At 33.9% G+C, this 22,354-nt stretch overlaps 2 protein-coding genes across 5 annotated transcripts; both read left to right on the top strand.

Moving 5' to 3' along the window:
• Positions 1–7,304: 7,304 nt before the first annotated feature.
• Positions 7,305–11,206, top strand: CSLD4 (cellulose synthase like D4). The gene is made up of 5 exons (XM_068633132.2): positions 7,305–7,789; positions 7,904–8,296; positions 8,414–9,218; positions 9,294–10,054; positions 10,160–11,206. Exons 1-5 carry the CDS (start codon positions 7,326–7,328, stop codon positions 11,121–11,123), a joined length of 3,387 nt encoding a protein of 1,128 aa, XP_068489233.1. The 5' UTR covers positions 7,305–7,325; the 3' UTR covers positions 11,124–11,206.
• Positions 11,207–17,107: 5,901 nt separating this feature from the next.
• LOC137824330 (putative receptor-like protein kinase At2g42960) lies at positions 17,108–21,864 on the top strand. 4 transcript variants are annotated; one of them, XM_068629922.2, is made up of 9 exons: positions 17,108–17,287; positions 17,746–17,876; positions 18,157–19,118; positions 19,213–19,317; positions 19,445–19,567; positions 20,130–20,300; positions 20,382–20,511; positions 20,618–20,827; positions 21,421–21,864. In XM_068629922.2, the coding sequence occupies exons 3-9, from the start codon at positions 18,454–18,456 to the stop codon at positions 21,532–21,534; spliced, it is 1,518 nt and encodes a 505-aa protein (XP_068486023.1). In that variant the 5' UTR covers positions 17,108–17,287; positions 17,746–17,876; positions 18,157–18,453; the 3' UTR covers positions 21,535–21,864. The 4 variants fall into 4 exon arrangements, with proteins under 4 accessions (XP_068486023.1, XP_068486021.1, XP_068486022.1 ...); XM_068629920.2 differs by having other exon boundaries at positions 17,135–17,258; positions 17,371–17,876; XM_068629921.2 differs by having other exon boundaries at positions 17,227–17,287; positions 17,371–17,876.
• Positions 21,865–22,354: the final 490 nt, after the last annotated feature.

Below are 22,354 nucleotides of genomic sequence, written 5' to 3'. Positions count from 1 at the left end.
GGGAGTATTTAAAGAAATGAGGTTTTGCACACGTGTAAGTCATATAGAGTGCCACTTGTCACTCCCAGAATGAGTTTCAGCTTGCTATTTTTAGTTAAAATTTGAATTTTTTTCTTTTTGAATATTTTTTAAAACTTACCCCGGGAGTGCCTTCCCTTTGTATTATTTATAGATGTCGTTGAAGCCAAATTCGCATTCCACTTCCACTACAGGTTGCTGCAGAAACTGAAATGTAGATGAAAAAAAAAGGTGTTGAAAATTTGCCAAAGAAACTTTAACAACAAAGAAGTGATCTCTTTGAGTAGAATTCCAAACCCTAGGTAGCCCCAAAAAAAAATCAATTAACGATTAATCACAAAAAAAAAAATGAACAATGAAAACAACAATAAGAACCAAGGAAGGAAAAGATTTCACCTTGATGCTGAAATAAAAGATGAATACGAACGAAAATCCCATTCCACTTCCACTACAGGTTGCTGCAGAAACTGAAATGTAGATGGAAAAACTCCAGAAAAGATTAAATCAACAGAAAAGTGAAAAATGGAAAAAAAAACCATGAGGACAGTCGAACAGAGGAAGGAAAATATCTCACATTGGTGCTTGAAAATACATTCCACTTCCACTACCGGTTGCTGCAGAAACTGAAATGTAGATGAATATCATTTTGATGCTGTCAAAAGTAACAAAAAAACACAGAATCAGCCATGTGAACAACAACAAAACAAATAAACGGTAGAAACATGAAAAAAACGAAACTTTGATAAGAAAAACCAAAAAATATTTCATTTTTATGTTGTGGAACAAAGAAATCGTAAATGAGAAAACACAGAATTAACCATGTCAACAACAAAGAGGCAAATAAATGGTAGAAACATGAAAAGAACGAAACTTTGATAAGAAAAACAAAAGAAGTCTTCATTTTTATGCGGTGGAACAAAGAAATCGTAAATGAGATGAACATAATACACATAATAGAAGAAATAGTCACCTGGAGAAGGAGAAAGCAGAAATGAAATGAAGAAGCCAGAAATGAAGAACCATAAAGGAAACCCAGAGAAGAAGAAACCAAAAGCAAGGGAAAACAAAGAGAGACCGGGGAAGTTGAGAAATAGGAGAGAGAAACGCTGAAAGTGTATATAAAGAAAGGGAGTATTTAAAGAAATGAGGTTTTGCACACGTGTAAGTCATATAGAGTGCCACTTGTCACTCCCAGAATGAGTTTCAGCTTGCTATTTTTAGTTAAAATTTGAATTTTTTTCTTTTTGAATATTTTTTAAAACTTACCCCGGGAGTGCCTTCCCTTTGTATTATTTATAGATGTCGTTGAAGCCAAATTCGCATTCCACTTCCACTACAGGTTGCTGCAGAAACTGAAATGTAGATGAAAAAAAAAGGTGTTGAAAATTTGCCAAAGAAACTTTAACAACAAAGAAGTGATCTCTTTGAGTAGAATTCCAAACCCTAGGTAGCCCCAAAAAAAAATCAATTAACGATTAATCACAAAAAAAAAAATGAACAATGAAAACAACAATAAGAACCAAGGAAGGAAAAGATTTCACCTTGATGCTGAAATAAAAGATGAATACGAACGAAAATCCCATTCCACTTCCACTACAGGTTGCTGCAGAAACTGAAATGTAGATGGAAAAACTCCAGAAAAGATTAAATCAACAGAAAAGTGAAAAATGGAAAAAAAAACCATGAGGACAGTCGAACAGAGGAAGGAAAATATCTCACATTGGTGCTTGAAAATACATTCCACTTCCACTACCGGTTGCTGCAGAAACTGAAATGTAGATGAATATCATTTTGATGCTGTCAAAAGTAACAAAAAAACACAGAATCAGCCATGTGAACAACAACAAAACAAATAAACGGTAGAAACATGAAAAAAACGAAACTTTGATAAGAAAAACCAAAAAATATTTCATTTTTATGTTGTGGAACAAAGAAATCGTAAATGAGAAAACACAGAATTAACCATGTCAACAACAAAGAGGCAAATAAATGGTAGAAACATGAAAAGAACGAAACTTTGATAAGAAAAACAAAAGAAGTCTTCATTTTTATGCGGTGGAACAAAGAAATCGTAAATGAGATGAACATAATACACATAATAGAAGAAATAGTCACCTGGAGAAGGAGAAAGCAGAAATGAAATGAAGAAGCCAGAAATGAAGAACCATAAAGGAAACCCAGAGAAGAAGAAACCAAAAGCAAGGGAAAACAAAGAGAGACCGGGGAAGTTGAGAAATAGGAGAGAGAAACGCTGAAAGTGTATATAAAGAAAGGGAGTATTTAAAGAAATGAGGTTTTGCACACGTGTAAGTCATATAGAGTGCCACTTGTCACTCCCAGAATGAGTTTCAGCTTGCTATTTTTAGTTAAAATTTGAATTTGTTTCTTTTTGAATATTTTTTAAAACTTACCCCGGGAGTGCCTTCCCTTTGTATTATTTATAGATGTCGTTGAAGCCAAATTCGCATTCCACTTCCACTACAGGTTGCTGCAGAAACTGAAATGTAGATGAAAAAAAAAGGTGTTGAAAATTTGCCAAAGAAACTTTAACAACAAAGAAGTGATCTCTTTGAGTAGAATTCCAAACCCTAGGTAGCCCCAAAAAAAAATCAATTAACGATTAATCACAAAAAAAAAATGAACAATGAAAACAACAATAAGAACCAAGGAAGGAAAAGATTTCACCTTGATGCTGAAATAAAAGATGAATACGAACGAAAATCCCATTCCACTTCCACTACAGGTTGCTGCAGAAACTGAAATGTAGATGGAAAAACTCCAGAAAAGATTAAATCAACAGAAAAGTGAAAAATGGAAAAAAAAACCATGAGGACAGTCGAACAGAGGAAGGAAAATATCTCACATTGGTGCTTGAAAATACATTCCACTTCCACTACCGGTTGCTGCAGAAACTGAAATGTAGATGAATATCATTTTGATGCTGTCAAAAGTAACAAAAAAACACAGAATCAGCCATGTGAACAACAACAAAACAAATAAACGGTAGAAACATGAAAAAAACGAAACTTTGATAAGAAAAACCAAAAAATATTTCATTTTTATGTTGTGGAACAAAGAAATCGTAAATGAGAAAACACAGAATTAACCATGTCAACAACAAAGAGGCAAATAAATGGTAGAAACATGAAAAGAACGAAACTTTGATAAGAAAAACAAAAGAAGTCTTCATTTTTATGCGGTGGAACAAAGAAATCGTAAATGAGATGAACATAATACACATAATAGAAGAAATAGTCACCTGGAGAAGGAGAAAGCAGAAATGAAATGAAGAAGCCAGAAATGAAGAACCATAAAGGAAACCCAGAGAAGAAGAAACCAAAAGCAAGGGAAAACAAAGAGAGACCGGGGAAGTTGAGAAATAGGAGAGAGAAACGCTGAAAGTGTATATAAAGAAAGGGAGTATTTAAAGAAATGAGGTTTTGCACACGTGTAAGTCATATAGAGTGCCACTTGTCACTCCCATAATGAGTTTCAGCTTGCTATTTTTAGTTAAAATTTGAATTTGTTTCTTTTTGAATATTTTTTAAAACTTACCCCGGGAGTGCCTTCCAAATGTATTATTTATAGATGTCGTTGAAGCCGCTTCAGTCCAAAAAGATTTTCTCAAACCAAAATGGGAGAGCATGCAACGAACTCTCTCGAGGATAGTTCTATTCATCCTTTCTGCAATCTCGTTTTATTGTGGAGTCCTTGGGATGGTGAGGTGTCTGGAAATGCCTTCCTTCTTGTAGAAATCATTGAATTTATTTGAATTAAACTCAAGGTCATTGTTTGTCCTTAGCCTCTCAATCAATAATTTCCACTCTTTAAAAGTTGAAAATGCTTCATTCTTATGTTTGAGAAAATATACCCAAAGTTTTCATGAGAAATCATCAATAATTGTCATCATATAACGACATTTACCTCTAGAGGGAACTTTTGACGGACCCCAAAGATCCGAATGAATATAATCCAAAGTACCTTTGGTTCTCTGTATGGCTTTTGAAAAACTAACCTTTTTCTGCTTACCAAAAATGCAATGTTCGCAAAAATCAACCTTTCCAGTACAGTGGTTACCAAGGTGACTCTTCTTCTTGAGGATTAGAATTCCCTTCTCACTCATGTGGCCTAATCTCATATGCCAAAACTTGGTGTTATCTTTGTTTGGTGAGGCAACAGTTGCAGAACCTGTAACTTTTGAACCCTGCAACACATACAAACTATCACATTGAATTGCCTTTAGTTACACAAGAGCTCCTTTAGACACTTTTAAAACTCCACCTTTAACTGAATATCTACACCCATGAGATTTAAGGGTGCATAAGGAAATGAGATTTTGTTTCAACTCAGGGACATATCTAACATCTGTTAAAGTTATAACAATTTCATCATGTGTCTTGATTTTGATTGTTCCTTCACCAACAACTTTGCATTGAGCATCGTTTCCCATCAAAACAAGACCATCATAAACTGGTTCATATGTGGTAAACCAGTCTCTATTGTGAGACATGTGAAAAGTACAACCAAAATCAAGAATTCATTCATTTTTAGACCTTTGTTCAGTGTTGGAAGCTACAAAACAATCCCCATATCATATTCAATTTCAACCATACTAGCTTCGGCAGATTTTTTTGGTTGTTTACCATTTCCCTTATCTTCTCTATCTTGCTTATTTTCCAATTTATAACATTCAGAGATCTCGTATCCCTTTTTCTTGCAATAACTACAATGTTTGGAGTTCTTGCCTCTACATTTTGACCTGGATTTATATTTATTGTTCCTACCTTTCTCTTGGTTTTTTCCTCTAACTACTAATCCTTCACCAGAACTTCCAGAACAAATTTTAGTATCAAATTTTTCTTTAGCTAGTAAATTAGTCTTGGCATCATTAAAACTTAAGGTAAGATAATTATCGTATAATATAATTTCTTTGAATTGTCTATACGAGGGTGGTAGAGAAACAATAAATAAAACGACTTTATCCTCATTATCAATTTTAACATCCAAATTTTCCAAATCAATTGTGATGAAATTAAATTCATCAAGGTGAGATTGAATGGAAGTACCTTCGGACATTCGGAGTGTAAAGAGTCGCTCCTTTAACCGGAGTTTGTTTGCAAGACTTTTGGTCATGTATAGAGACTCCAATTTACTCCATATGCCTGCTGCAGTTTTCTCGTTGATGACCTCAGGCAACACCTCACGGGACAAGCATAACTGAATTGTAGACAATGTCTTTTCATCCATCTCATCCCACTGCTCCTCTGTCATAGTGGTTGGCCTCGTCATTTTACCTGCCAGAACTTTCTTTAAACCATTCTGGGTGAGAACAGCTATCATCTAGACTTGCCAGATAGGAAAGCTGATTTTACCATCAAATTTCTCAATATCGAATTTCGACATTATTGAACAACAAATCCCAATTGAATTATCGAAAAAGCTCTAATACCATATTACGAAGTGGACTTTAAGCCTAACTCAACCCCATAAAACCAGCTCATGGGGTGAGGTTTGCACCCACTCTCCAACACACACCCCTCACGCCGAGAGTGATAGCTCGTGTGTGGGACAATATATTATAGGTGGTTCGATAACGACCCGATAACGGGTGGCACGATAGGCCCAACAAACACTCGCTAGGATAGACTTTAAATGGCTCTGATACCAATTTGTAGGGATATCGTGTGTGGAAGCGTGATAATTTCAACCAAAAATTATGAGAAATTAAAGTAACAAGAAAAATGAGAATGATACCAGAATTTTTAGGTGGAAAACCCGACGAGAGAGCCAAAACTTCCACTATAATGGTACTGAGAGTACAATGAATTCCTCTCAGGCTAATAGATAAATAGCCCCAAAAACAAATTCTTTCTATATGGGTTAAACACTTACACCCAAGAGAAGAAATAGATAGTATATGAGAGGAGAGAGGAAAAAGTGTATGTTTTTGTTTGTTGTGTTACCTTGCTTGAAGGAAGCCACTATATATAGTGGTTCTAGGAGACAACAATAATAAAAACAATTAATAGTAATTAACCTCCTTTCGATAACAATTAATTGTGAACGGTAAATAACTTTCCTTTGATTTCAATTAATTGTGACGGTAAGTAACCTCCCAATTATGCCAAGAAAACGACAAAGGTGAGTCATATCCCACAATTACGCATCAATCGCACCGAACATCGAATACCAAATACTCACTTGAGAGTCCGAGTACCTTTTGCAAGAGTTCCGACCAAGAGTCTACGAAGAAAGGAGAATTTGACCGAAGTAAAAGAACGAGAGCAAGAAAAAGAAGAACAATTCGAACAAGTCTGAGAAGTGAAAGACGGATCATGTACGGATCGACCAACGGAAGCCAAAGAATGAATAGTTAAACCACTAAAAATTTTCTCAGTCCCTTTTGAACGAGAATAATAATCACTTTACAACTATTTTTTAAAATAAAATATTATATTATAATAAAATAATAATAATTTAAATATCCAATGAATATAACCGTATTAAGTTAATATTACTCTTTGAAAAAACAAAATATATCATAACTTTTTTTTGGATAAAAATAGTTTCAGAAAGGTTGCACGTTGACCCTTATAGAATTTGGTTTTAGGATTTTAGAATTTAAGAAATTAATTTAGACCGGTTTTGACCAGAATTTATATTAAATTCAATAAATTCTACTAGTTTTATTTATCGTATAATTAGCTAATTTAATTTAGACTATATATAGGTTAATTTAAGTAGAATAATTCTAATTGGGTAATTCAGGTTCTTATAATAATTTAATTTAATCTTAAAGTTTCTTAATGTTGCCTGAATAAATGAAACAACCATAACTAAAATAATCACTGTTTAACGTTGTGCAAACAGTTTAATGATATAAAAATAAACAAAAAATTGCATCGAAACAAAGGGCTTAAAATAGGAATAGTTGAAGATAGAACATAATTAGAAACGTTATGAATCCAAATGGTTTAGATGTTGAAAGAGAGATAGAGAGCAACAGAGTTCTATAATTTCGGAAGTGAGAACCCCCAAAATAGAATCGTAGGATGGACTTGGTCTCGCACCATAAATCCTTTCTATACTTCGACAAATCTCATCTTGTGGATCAAAAGTCGTTCTTTTTGTTTCATTGTAGATGTAATTAACATGTTTAGCATCTAATAGATATCGTGGTGACATTTCTGTTCATGAATCATTATCGAGCTTTTTCTCCATTAAAATGGATAATGGGTTAGATTTTGTTAATTCCTTGAAATCTGTTACAATATAAGTGTAGTTTTAAGGGATAGGTGTTTAGAACAATGTCATCTATGAATAGACAGCCTTCGAAGAAATCACTACGTAACAGCGGAGGATTAACATCTGGTGGTTCTCAAGGAGGAAGTAGCTCTGGTGGACCAAGTGTTAAGTTTGCGAAAAGAACTTCAAGTGGGAGATACGTGAGTTTGTCAAAAGATGACATGGACATGAACTCAGACGTGTCAGGAGACTATATGAACTACACTGTCCACATACCCCCCACCCCCGACAATCAACCCATGGACAGCACATCTGTTGCAATGAAAGCTGAAGAACAATATGTTTCTAATTCTTTATTCACTGGTGGATTCAACAGCGTAACCAGAGCACATCTTATGGATAAGGTCATCGATTCTGAAGTAACTCATCCTCAAATGGCAGGCTCCAAAGGCTCTGCATGTTCAATTTGTGATGGCAGGGTGATGAGGGATGAGAGGGGACATGATATCACTCCATGTGAGTGTAGGTATGTACGTGGAGATTGATGATTAATTGTTATGATCTTGCATCCCATGCATGCACGTTATTACTTTATTCAGCAATGAAGAGAAACTAATTAATTGTAATAACTCAAATTTAGGTTCAAGATTTGTAGAGATTGCTTCATAGACGCACAAAAAGAGTCTGGTTTGTGCCCCGGCTGCAAGGAACCATATAAAGTTGGGGAATACGAGGAAGACCTCAACGATTATCCTACCAATGGGGCATTGCCATTACCAGCACCAAATGGTTCCAAGGGTAGTTCCAGCAACATGTCAGTGATGAAGAGAAACCAAAACGCAGAATTTGACCATAACAAGTGGTTGTTCGAGACGTCAGGAACATACGGAGTGGGTAATGCTTATTGGCCCCAAGATGAGTTTGATGAAGATGGTGATGATGCAGTAAGGACAGGAATGCTTGATCAGGAGAAGCCATGGAAGCCTTTGAGTCGGAAAATTCCAATTCCATCAGGCATCATTAGTCCTTACAGGTTAATTAGATCGATTTTTATTAATGTACACAATTTTGAGGTTATATATAATGATTGCATGACAAAATTCATGCCTCTCTTATCTCTGATTGTTATTGTATGCGCATCTACTTTCAGGTTGATAATTGCTGTTCGATTGGTAGTTTTGATGTTCTTTTTACACTGGAGAGTGGCACATCCAAATAATGATGCAATATGGTTGTGGCTCATGTCAGTTACTTGTGAGATATGGTTTGCCTTTTCATGGATTCTAGATCAAGTTCCGAAGCTTTGCCCTGTGAATCGTTCCACTGATCTTGAGGTCCTTTTTGACAAGTTTGATAGTCCATCCCCATCAAATCCCACAGGGCGATCTGACTTACCTGGTTTGGACATCTTTGTGTCCACTGCAGATCCTGAGAAGGAGCCACCTCTTACCACTGCTAATACCATTCTTTCCATATTATCGGTTGATTACCCTGTTGAGAAGGTCGCATGTTACCTTTCTGATGACGGAGGTGCTCTCTTGACTTTTGAAGCCATGGCTGAGGCTGCTAGTTTTGCCGATTTATGGGTTCCCTTTTGTAAAAAACACAAAATTGAGCCACGAAATCCAGATAGTTACTTCAGCTTGAAAGTTGATCCCACCAAGAACAAAAGCAGAACAGATTTTGTGAAGGACAGAAGGAGGGTGAAAAGAGAGTATGACGAGTTCAAGGTACGCATAAATGGGCTTCCAGATTCTATCAGGAGAAGATCTGATGCCTTTAATGCGAGAGAGGAGATGAAAATGATGAAACATTTGAAAGAAAGTGGCGCTGACGCCACCGAGACTGTCAAAGTGTTGAAGGCCACATGGATGGCTGATGGCACCCACTGGCCTGGTTCTTGGGCAAGTCCTTCTAGTGAACATTCCAAAGGTGATCATGCTGGAATACTTCAGGTACCATACCTACCCACCTCATGTAATTTGCATATAATTTCATAGCTTAACTTGCACACATGTGATGTGATATAGGTGATGTTAAAGCCACCAAGTCCAGATCCACTGTTGGGAACTGCAGATGAAAAGATTATAGATTTTGAAGAAGTGGATACGAGGCTGCCAATGTTTGTATATGTTTCTCGAGAGAAACGACCTGGTTATGATCACAACAAGAAAGCTGGTGCCATGAATGCATTAGTTCGAGCTTCTGCAATTTTGTCTAACGGACCATTTATTCTCAACCTTGACTGCGACCATTACATCTACAATTGCAAGGCGGTGCGGGAAGGTATGTGCTTCATGATGGACAGAGGCGGCGAGGACATATGCTACATTCAGTTCCCTCAGAGGTTCGAAGGCATTGACCCTTCGGATCGTTATGCCAATCACAACACCGTGTTCTTCGACGGAAACATGCGAGCCCTTGATGGTGTTCAAGGTCCGGTGTATGTGGGAACCGGATGCATGTTCAGGAGGTTTGCTTTATACGGATTTGACCCTCCAATGGTAGACAAGGTGGAGGAAAAGAAAGATGCTAAGAAGAGTGAAGACTCTGAAACACCCGCCATGGATGCTAGCGAGTTTGATCCAAATCTTGACGTCAACTTATTGCCTAAGCGATTTGGTAATTCAACCATGTTGTCTGAGAGCATACCTGTTGCAGAGTTCCAAGGTCGTCCTTTGGCGGATCACCCTGCCATCAAGTATGGACGTCCACCTGGTGTTCTTAGGATCCCTCGCGAACCACTTGATGCAACTACTGTAGCAGAAGCCGTATCCGTCATTTCTTGCTGGTTTGTAACATATTTCTCATTCAAACAAACCTTGTTTCTACTTTGGCTTTCTTTTCCTTGAAACCATGAAACCATGATATTTAATCATTCATGTTGTACGAACAGGTACGAGGACAAGACAGAATGGGGAGATAGAGTGGGTTGGATTTACGGGTCTGTGACAGAAGATGTGGTGACAGGGTACCGCATGCACAACCGTGGATGGCGTTCAGTGTACTGCATAACAAAACGAGATGCATTCCGTGGATCAGCACCAATTAACCTCACTGATCGACTGCACCAGGTATTGAGATGGGCCACAGGCTCAGTGGAAATCTTCTTCTCCAAGAACAACGCTTTCCTTGCCAGCAAGCGCCTCAAGATTCTCCAGCGTCTGGCATACCTCAACGTTGGAATCTACCCCTTCACCTCCCTCTTCCTCGTCGTGTATTGCTTCCTCCCCGCACTCTCTCTATTCTCGGGATTCTTCATCGTCCAAACTCTCAGCATCGCCTTCTTAGTCTACCTGCTCCTCATCACCGTTTGTTTGGTGGCATTGGCCATTCTTGAGGTTAAATGGTCTGGTGTAGAGTTAGAGCAGTGGTGGAGAAACGAACAGTTTTGGCTCATATCAGGAACCAGTGCTCACTTGGCTGCTGTGGTGCAAGGACTCCTTAAGGTGATGGCAGGGATTGAGATTTCCTTCACTTTGACGACCAAGTCAGGAGGGGAAGACGAGGAAGACATATACGCGGATTTGTACATAGTGAAGTGGAGCTCCTTGATGGTTCCACCCATTGTGATTGCTATGATGAACATCATTGGCATTGCAGTGGCATTTTCCAGAACCATTTACAGTGCAAACCCGCAATGGAGCAAGTTTATCGGGGGAGCATTTTTCAGTTTCTGGGTGCTTGCTCATTTGTACCCTTTTGCAAAAGGGTTGATGGGGAGAAGAGGAAAGACACCCACCATCGTCTTCGTGTGGTCTGGTCTGATTGCAATCACACTTTCTTTACTTTGGGTTGCCATTAATCCTCCCCAAGGTGCCGATGGACAAGGTGTTGGAGGAGACTTTCAATTTCCATGAAAAGGCCTTCTTTGCCTCATGCATCGTAATACTCCATGCAAGCAGTGATTATTGTTGTTTTTAGTTTCTCTTATCATATGTAGCAGTCGTCATGCATCTCTGTAAAACCTCCAATCACATCTCTTAATACGTACATAAATAGGAAAACAAAATTAGTTCTAGACTTATTTTAAAAAGGTTATAGTCATGTATATGAAAAAAACAACACTTTTTATTCATCTTCATGTAATTCATCTCCATCTCACTTATTTCCCCTTTTAGATTAGATTTTCTTGCATTTATTTCACATAGCAATTAAACTTATTCTTTTCGCTTCAAACATGTGTATAGAAAAAGATAAAAATTGTAATATAATATTCATAGATTATAACTCATTTGGGAAGGTCTTATATATCCAAGTTTAAACACTATAGTTATATTTGTCTATCTATTCATGTAAATATGATAAAAAAAAACACTTCAAATTCTCCACGATTTTATGTCGTGTTGACGTGATAAGACTATTTTAATTTTAATTTTCCGATGATCTACCTAGATATTTATAGTTTATCTCTGTTTGTTTTTGTTATCGAGCAAACAAATAAAAACTAAATCAAATTACATATTGCATTACATTAATTATTAATTTTAATTTTTAATTATTGTATTACAAAGTTATTTAACTTTTTTTATATGATTATTTTATTGCACATTTATTATTGTAATAATATAATATTTAATAAACTAATTTGTAGTGTTTTGTTTTAAATTTCCTTATTATTAATGTGTTAAAGTTGAGTATATAGTTTTTCAACACATAATATTAATTTGGTTTGAATTATATAATTAATTTTAATTAAATCAATTTGGAAGTGTTTTAGTCTATAATTTAACTAAATTGTACCAATAACATTTATATTATGGAATCTTCACACATAATTTGGTGACATTTTATTGACCACCAACAAGTTTTTTACACTTGATAATTTTTTTTAAACGATGCTTCTACTTCGTGATGATTACATATTCTTCTAGAAATTGTTTGTAGTCTTCCATCCAAAGGTTATTTCGACGATAACATGTGCATGGATTTGTGATGAAATAATTACTCCAAATTTTATAACCACCAATTGTTTTGTAATGGTTTGAAGCACCTATAAACATAATTTGACTACTAATAAAATCCCATTTTGTTATAATGATTGTTGTTTTTGCTCCTAGTTGTGTAAAATATAAAAATCTTATAATTTGTGAATAGTGGAGAAAATACTTGAGTTTCAATTAAAAAATTCCTATAAGTGTTGCTTTTAATCAACAAACAAAACCTTAAACAACATTTAATTACATGTTATGTGTTTGAAAAGACAATTTTTTTTTGCTAAGGCTAATTAATTAGTACTTTGTGAGTGTTATTACTTTAATCTAAAAATGAAAGGTAAAATTTATAACTTGATGGGAAAAAAAAGTTGTGTAATGAAATTTCAAAATTCTCAAAAGTATATTGTTGGAAATTATTCATATATATATATATATAACGCAACAAGAAAAAATAGAAATTAATATTAGAGATTAAAATAACTGGTTAATATTTGACTAAATTAGATATCATTTTATAAATTAATTATTAGTTTCTAAAGTAGTTTTTATTATTAATAAAATTTTATAAAGTAGTTTCTAAATTGGTATCTAACAATTAATTATTAAGGTTTTAGTTACTAACTACTTTATATTCTAAATTAGTCTATATTGGTTGATAAGTGTCAATGTGTAGTTTTTATGATTGAGAAAAATTGAACACTTTGGAACTTAATTGTTGCTTAATGTAAGAAAATTACCCTAATTTGAGAGTTATTGAATCCGATTATATATTTTGAACCAAGAAACAAATGAAGAAATTTAATCTCAATTTTTGTATAAATTGCATATGAATATGAAACATTGAAAGAAAGAAAGCAAACACTTAATTAGATCACGAGAAGATTTAGCTCAAGCTAGAAGATTTAGCTCAAGCTAGAAGATTTAGTTCAAGCTAAAACTGTCCATATTTGATTAAAGGTGCAATATTAATCTAGCTTGGGCTAGAATTGCTAGCTCAAGCTAAAAATGCACCGAAAGATTTAGCTTAAGCTAAATTGGCTCACTTGAGCTAAAGTTCAATATATAAATTTTGGAACAAAGTGAAAAAAGAAGGCGGTGGAAAAAAAAAGTGATTTTTAGAGAGAAGGAGAAGAAAACCTCTCTTCTTATGAGAAGAACTTGCTCAGATCAGCTTTTCTTATGCAATCCAGATCAAGAATGAAGATTGGAGGAGCTGTCATGAGTGGCTAAGTGCTTTCTAACTTGGGATTGAATGTAATCTACTTTGATCAAATGTATTCTTGGTGATATATATATATATATATATAATATTTTCTTTTTTACTTGTTCTTGGTATTTTCGTTTCATGCTTATTGCTTGATTCTATCTGATCAATGGAGTCTTGATTTTGATCCTTAAATTTAACTGGAAAGTACTTTTAAGGATCTGAAATAGACGAAAATACTTGATAACTTGTAATGTTAGGAATAGATTCCAGGTTATTGATTGCATCATAATTTTGTTCCTAAAGCTGGATGATTTGTTAAATATTTGAGGGATCAGTGTTTGAGAAATTATCTTATGAATTTCATCTGTGAGGAATCAAGGTGAATGACTTTAAATTAAACATAAAGAATAAGTAGTTTTGAGTATTATATATTGTATTATTCAAGAATACAGATGATTGAGATAGACGCAATTCAATCCCAAATATCATTATCTATATTTGATAAGTTAGTTTTGGTTTTGGTTGAATCAAACCCTAAATCTCGGAGGTACTTGTGAAATATTTAATTTGGTTATGAACATGTTCTCAAAATTATTTTCTATACTTAATGAGTTTTATAACATAATATCTTAATTAGAATTGTTATCTGTGGGTTTGACATTCGTACTTTAAAGAGTACTATATTACAATTGATTCGGTACATTTGTCGAAAAAAAATCAACATTAGTCTTTTAGATACTAATATAGAAACTATTTTATAATTTTTTATTAATAATACAAATCACTTAGATACCAATAATTTTCTAGTCTCTAAAATTATATATAATTTAATCAATATAGTGACTAATTAATTTTTGTTTCTAAATTTGGTTGCTATTTAATGATTTTCTTATAGTGAAAATTATCATTATTCTATTTTTATTTTTATTTTTTGAAAATTTCAAATTGATTATAGATATCAAATTTTATAAATATATATATATATATATATATAATATTCTTCAAACTTCACTTTATGAAATTGATTTTGTGAATAAATTAAATTTAATATTATTTTTCATATGATATTAGAACATTTTAATTTCTATTATAATTTTGTTGAATATATTGTATCACTTTCTCTTTACTACATTCAAGATACTATTATGTATTTTTTATTTATTTAATGTATAACTTGATTCACATTTATTAAATGTTGATACTCAATAAATACGAATATCAATTTTTTTTGAAAATTTCAAATTGATTATAGATATCAAATTTTATAAACATGTGTATAATATTCGTCAAACTTCACTTTATGAAATTGATTTTGTGAATAAACTAAATTTAAAATTGATTTTTCATATGATATTAGAGCTTATTAATTTCTATTATAATTTTGTTGAATATATTGTGTCACTTTCTCTTTACTACATTCAAGATACTATGTATTTTTTTATTTATTTAACATATAACTTGATTCACATTTATTAAATGTTGATACTCAATAAATATGAATAATGAAAGTTGAAATTATCCTATCACTAGTGCAGAAATGACATTTTATTATACCGGTTCTAGGAGGCATTTTAAACTGGTCCTACCATCCGTGTAGATGTAAGCGTTGTAAAATGTCAATTACATATAACACCAGTTAAGTCATCGATGTTATATGTAGCCCCATATTATACTGATTACTTGAACCAACTGGTGAAATATAGTGGCTTAAAATGTACAGTGGATAAGTCCTTATATTACACCGGTTTGCTCGAGTAACCAGTGTAATATATGACCAGTTTTGAATTATGAATGAAGTCACATATTACATAAGGAAATAAATCTATTTCGGATTTTATCATCAAAATATATATTTTAATTCTGAATTTTCAATTTTAAAATAAAAGATAATTCTGAAATTTCAAATATTATTAGGGCGCAGTTTAGAATTGATTGGTTGAAGGAAGCAAAAGCCGAATAGAGATTGTAAATAATGGAAAGTATTGATTGGGCCTATTACATGTTCGGCCCGCTATCAGTCCAACTTCTTTGAGTTAAAAAGAGCAATTGAATAACACATATTTTCAATTCGATTGCTTCTTCTTGCACCTCTATTACTTCTTCAGCCACCTCCATAAATTTGAAATTTTCAAAATTATCCTTTAGTAAAAATATAAAAATAAAAACAATATTTTAAATTACGGATTACGTAATCTAGAAGTAAAAAATTACCACTTCCAAATTACGTAATCCAGAAGTTAAAAATTTTCACTTCCAAATTACGTAATCCATAACCTATTTAACAACTCACAATACTGGATTACGTAATTCAAACTTATTTAAAAAAATAAACTTACTGAATTATGTAATCTAGAAGTCAAAATTATAACTTTTGAATTACGTAATTTAGAACCTATTTAACCACTAACAATACCGGATTACATAATCTACAACTTATTTAAGAAAATAAACTTTCCAAATTACATAATGTGGAAGTGGTAATTTTTTACTTCCAAATTATATAATTTGGAATGTTTATTTTCTTAAATAAATTTTATATATTATATAATTCGATATTATTAATGATTAAATAGATTCTAAATTATGTAATCTAGAAGTGGTAATTTTTTACTTCTGGTTACATAATCAAATATTACTTTTATTTTTATCTTTTTACTCAAAAATAATTTTAAGAATTATAAAATTTATGGAAGTGACTAAAGAAATGATGGAGGTGGAGGAACAAGAACTCTTTCAATTCTCATTGTTAATTTTAGAACCTCTTCATTCCCGTCATCACAAGAGAACAATTACTCTCATCTTTGTGAAAGTATGATATTTAATAAAATTGTACTTTATACATTTCAATATTTTATATTTGTTAACTATAAATATTAGTATAAAAAAGCTGTTCCCTGCGAATTTAGACTTCATGAAGTAATGATTCAAATGCTGCATACCAATATACAAGAGTTGAGTACACTAAAATAAAATAAAAATGTAACCATATAAATAAGAACTTTTAAATGTGGATATAAAATAATACTTTAAAAACAGTTTGAACCGATAGTAATTTTAAACTAATGTAATAATATAAAATACAAAAATAGTAATTATTATTTTGAAAAGGGGTGGAAAAGTGCAAAGGTTTTGTCTGGATTATCTTTAATAAAAAGTATGCTTGGAATCAAAGTATCTATTTCTTCCTCCATTGGTGGCTTTTTTTGCCCTCAAAACCCATAATCATACTCAGAAAATGCTTAATTCTTTACTTGACCTTGTCATTTTCTCTCAGGAGAGTTCTGAACATTTAGCTTAGTCACTTCTCTCATCATATTCACCCAAATTTTATATGGGGCTATTGCTGGTAAGGAATTCACTTTTTTTTATCATAATATGTTATATATGCTATTGGTTTTCATAGCAAAAAAAGACTTTTTTTTTATCAAATGAAAGTCACAATTTGAGTTGTAATGGGGAAAAAAGTGGAAGATCTTCATCTTCTTAACTTAACTAAATTTGAGTTTGAGAAATTATGCATTTTTCATTCATAATATAAAGCTAATTGATCTGGGGTAGAACATACCAAGTACAAACACTACAAATTCACATACTCATTTAAAGCATTGAAGAATTTAAAAACTATTACTTAGATTTTTTCATTCCATCTGTTGATAACAGAGAATTATAATCTTAGGGATATGTCCAAAAACCAAAACCCAAAGCAAATTGAATTGGCATGTGAAGGGGAAGCATAGTAGCATGGTGCCAAGCCAAGTTTCAAGATTTGCGTAAGATTTTTCCTTTTCACATAAATAGGACAGTTTGGTGAGCAGACATGACATCAGAGGAAGCCTAGATTTGGTGCTTAGGTTAGCTCCCTCTGTTATGTTGGATTGAGGTTGACCCTTCTCTCTCTTCACTTTACTTTACCTTTCTTGATTACTCATTACAATTTTTCTTTTCTTATTTTCTTTCTTCCAGCAATCAATAAACAGTGTCATACATACCTATTCATTTCACAATTGCTTTCCCTTTACTGTTTCTCTCTCTCCCTCTGCTTTCCTTCATTACAAACCAAGTTTCCTTTCCAGCTTGTTCTGGTTCTGCCCTCAGACACAACACCCACCAACCACTTTACTGCATTTACTCTTTCTCCTCTCTAAAATTAGTACCAATATCCACCCACTCTCTCTCACTCTCCATTTTTCCTATCAAAATAATATTTTTGTCTGCCATCCCCTTCCACTTTGTCTTCTTAATATCTTACCACAGTCTTTTTTTTTGTTCAAGTATGGCCCCACTTGTTACCTATTAGTGTGCCACTTCATGTTTTGCTGCATCTGGATTCTGCTGTAGGGTATGTGTGTTGCTCAGCCACAGGCATTTTTTGCACATTGAGTCTCTTGTCAGTTCAAAATGAGGTGTGAAACCTGTTGCTTCTTTGGGTAGAAGATTCAGGAGTCTAGCTACCTTGGATCACTACAAAGGTAAATGCTTTGTCTTTCTTAACCACTTTTTGGATAATATACATTTCACTTTCTCTTTTGTTTGCTTGGATCATAAGTGATGCTTTCCTGGTTTCCTTTTCTTTTAATTAGAAATTGTGTTGAGAACCAACATTCAACCGGTTATTTTGTTTTCCCAATGAACTGTGAAATCACTCAATATGTCTTTCTAATATTGGTTTTGAAACTGCTGAATTACGTATGCTTCTTGTAATAATTGGATTCTGTCTTTTTTTTTGTATGCCACTGCCTGCCAATAAAGCCTGAGATGAGTTTGCGATCGTCAAATTTAGCTTACTGGAAACTTTGTTGTCCGAGATTATCTCAAATCGTGATTAACATGCTGTTAGTGATTTGTTGAAACTGGCTTTTTGTTTATGGCATTGTTTCAAGACCTGAAATGTTGGTTGTAAATTGGAATGTTCAGATGTGTGTTTCAAAGCATTGAGTAAGGGGAATGGAATACTTACCTTGAATCCTGTAGTTGGGTGGGAATGTCTTGGTTCTACCAGCTGAAGAACTTGTGGGGACGCTACTGATTGACTCGGTGCAACCAGTTATGTCATCCAACAGTTCTTTGAAAGGGGAATTGACAAAGAAGACACCATTTTTGGGGTTGAGACGATGGGTTTTGATTGGGGTAGGTGTTGGTGCATTTATAGTGCTTATTCTTTGTATATTATCGATATGGGTGATGTTTCGGAGAAAGTCTAGGAGATCTTTGGACAAGTATTCTATATCCCAAATACCAAATATCTCCAAAGATATCGACGTTGACAAGGTTGGGGTTTTGAGTTCTCATGTCCAACAAGAAAATGTGCTTACGCCTGTTCATAACAAGATAAGTGATAAGAATTCAGATAATGTATCAGTTCATTTGGGTAACAGAAAATCTGGAGATCCTGATAATATCAGTCAGTGCAGCTCAATTTATCATCATGAGAGAGGATTTAGTTCAATGTCCGCAGAAGAAGGAAGCTCTGGGAATGTTAAGAAACAATCTACATTGTCACATGGAGGGTTGGCCACTGCCTCTCCATTAGTTGGCTTGCCAGAATTTTCTCATCTTGGGTGGGGCCACTGGTTTACACTTAGAGATCTGGAAATGGCAACCAAACGATTCTCAACGGAGAACATTATTGGTGAGGGTGGATATGGGATTGTTTACAAGGGAAGACTGATTAATGGAATTGAGGTGGCAGTGAAGAAGCTTCTTAATAACTTGTAAGGATATTTATTGATCATTGATGTACACTTTAATTTTTTTCTGACACTACATGTACTTGTTGTGTAATTGATTTCTACATTGAATTCGCAGGGGACAAGCTGAGAAAGAATTCAGGGTTGAAGTGGAGGCTATAGGACATGTTAGACATAAGCATCTTGTACGCCTTCTTGGATATTGTGTAGAGGGAGTTCATAGGTAAATTTTTTTCTTGGGTTTGTGATAGTTATGTTCTCCTCCGTGGTCCAAAATCTGAACTGAAGCTTTTCTCCATGTTATGTCTCTTTATGTGTTATAATGAATGTACTTCCCAATTGATATTCAGGCTGCTTGTGTATGAATATGTGAACAATGGTAACTTAGAACAGTGGTTACATGGAGACATGCACCAGCATGGGACACTTACTTGGGAGGCCCGCTTGAAAGTTATACTTGGCACTGCCAAAGCGTAAGTTCAGTGTGCAATTTAAAAACATAGGCCATGATAATCATATGTATAGTCTGTGCCAACTTACCTGGTTATTATAAAAATACTCTGTTCCTTGAATTAATGCTATGTTACTATTTGTATTTTGAGCATGACAAAATATATTTAATGGTCTGTTATCTGTTCCTTGATAATATTATGCTATTTCAGCATATTGAAATATCTAAGCTCATTAGGTTTTTAGATTGAGCAACAATAAGAGCTGGCTGTCCATGGGGCCACTTAGTAAACTCTCTAATCTTTGGCTATATTTGGATATCTATTGATGGTTGGAATGGAGAGGAAATGCCATTGCATTGTTAAAGTATTTTTGGAAGAAATGAAATTGAATTAGAAAAACGTTAAGGAGGAGTTTTGGATGGAATGGATTCCATTCCTTCAATGAGTTCAAACAAAGTCTTAGTGGATATGTGAGCTACTGTAGTTTTAATTTTACTTAGTTACAAGTCTATGTTTGTGGAAGTTTCAACAGTGGACCTTGTCATGCTGATAAACCCCTCTATTATACTGTCACTGGTGGCAGGCTTGCTTATTTACATGAAGCAATAGAACCAAAAGTTATTCATCGGGATATAAAGTCTAGCAACATATTGATTGATGATGAATTCAATGCAAAGGTTTCTGATTTTGGCTTGGCCAAACTTTTGGATTCAGGAGAAAGTCACATAACGACAAGAGTAATGGGAACGTTTGGGTATACCGAAAAATTCATTACCCCTTATTTAATACTTACAGCATTTATACTATTGAAACTCACTTCTGTTGTCGATTACAGTTATGTGGCACCAGAATATGCTAACAGTGGTTTGTTAAATGAGAAGAGTGACATTTACAGCTTTGGTGTCCTCTTGCTGGAAGCAGTTACTGGAAGGGACCCTGTAGACTATGCACGTCCTGCCAATGAGGTGTCTAATCCTTGTCACCTCTGCCAGCTTGCTAGTTCTAACCATGCTTTCAACTGGAAGTGATTCTTAATTGTGATTAGATATTGTTCATGCTCATTTGTGACAGGTTAATCTAGTTGAATGGCTCAAAATGATGGTAGGGACAAGGAGGGCTGAAGAAGTAGTGGACTCAAACCTTCAAGTTAAACCACCGCTGCGTGCTTTGAAGCGCACTCTTTTGGTTGCACTTAGGTGTATTGATCCTGATGCTGACAAGAGGCCCAAAATGAGTCAAGTTGTGAGGATGCTTGAAGCTGATGAATATCCATACCGAGAGGTTCCCTTCGATGCTTTGTCATTTCATATAACTTCTGTTGAGTTGAGTTGAGTCTCAGTGTTTTCTTTTATCACATTTTTGCTACCTTTTGACCTTGTCTGCATCATCCTTAACATTATTTCCTTCCCACATGTGTTGCTTATCCTACCACCAACTAAAAGGAATACAATATTGAATGAAAACTCTTGGTTAGGGGTAAAATATGTTTTTAGTCAATTTTGGTTTTAGCCCTTGTAGAAAAATATTTATGATTCTTGTAAATTTAAAATCTTTTCAAGAGGTCTTTGTCATCATATGTAGCTGTGATGGGCATAAGCATAACGTTAATGATTACTCTGAGAAGACATGAAATGTGACATATTTATATGCACGTTTCATCATCAATAAATGGTGACAAGGACAATTTTCAAAAATTTTAAAATTTACAAGGACTAAATCTAATAATTTTTCTCTGGAGGACTTTATCAAGGGAAATACCATTCTGCATACTTGGCCCTTTTTTTAATGCAAGTTTTTTGGTGCTTATATCTGGAATGTTGAAGTATATATGTTGACAAAACATCAAAACTTAAGATGGATACAATCACTTTCAGGATAGAAGAAACAGAAAGAGTGGCACTGTGAGCATGGAAATTGAACCTGTGAAGGATATTTCTGGTTCATCTGATGCTGAAAAGATGGGGCATGCTGAAAAAACTCAAGGATAGGAATTGGCAGCCCCATGACTTAGCTTGCATGTACAATTCCTGTTGTACACGTTATAGTAACTTATCTATACCACACATCTCCAACTATGTGCCCCCTAGAAAATTTTGAAGGTTTTGTTTTTTGTTTTATTGAAGGTTGCCATTGAAGATATGATACACTAGCCTTACAAAGAGGATTGAATGAATATAGGTGGTGAGTGTTAGTGTTGTACAGTTGTATGTGGGGTCTGTCTTCTTACATCATTCTTCATTTATTTTATTTTAACTCCCTTGACATGGTCGCATGCTGGAGAGTGGCTACAGTGAAAAAAACACGAATATTTGCCTTCATTTTCCTTGTCATTTTGCTTTTACCTTCAATAAAACATTAATCAGGTGATAATATATTTTTCAAGCATCTTGAATCACTTCATTGGTATTTTTAGATAAAAAAAAATAAGTTTTGATTCTATTTCACCATTAGACTCAATAATCATCATTTAATGTATGGATATGTATATCTTCATTCTAACAAAATATTCTTGCAGTGGTAAAAAAACCATTATGTTTTGGTGAAAGATAGTATTCAGTAATATTGTACCAGTGATTTTCTGCAAAGTGGTGTAGAACTTTCGTGTAAGAATAATTTTTTCTTAAATAACTTGTTCTTAACTTCAGAGACTTTATTTTTTAAGGAGCTTTGCTAAAAAAAAGTAGACTAAATTATAATAACTATTTTTTTTTGTGAAATTATTATTTTTTTCTCTCCATATTATTTGTGTTCGAAAAATATTATACATCTTTATGCATTATATTAACCTTGTTAATTTTAAAAAATATT

This window comes from Phaseolus vulgaris, chromosome 8 (genome assembly GCF_051622355.1).
Source record: "Phaseolus vulgaris cultivar YP4 chromosome 8, ASM5162235v1, whole genome shotgun sequence".
Lineage (NCBI taxonomy): Eukaryota > Viridiplantae > Streptophyta > Magnoliopsida > Fabales > Fabaceae > Phaseolus > Phaseolus vulgaris.
The sequence above is the reverse complement of the archived record's forward strand: the minus strand, read 5'-3'. Positions and strand labels throughout refer to the sequence as shown.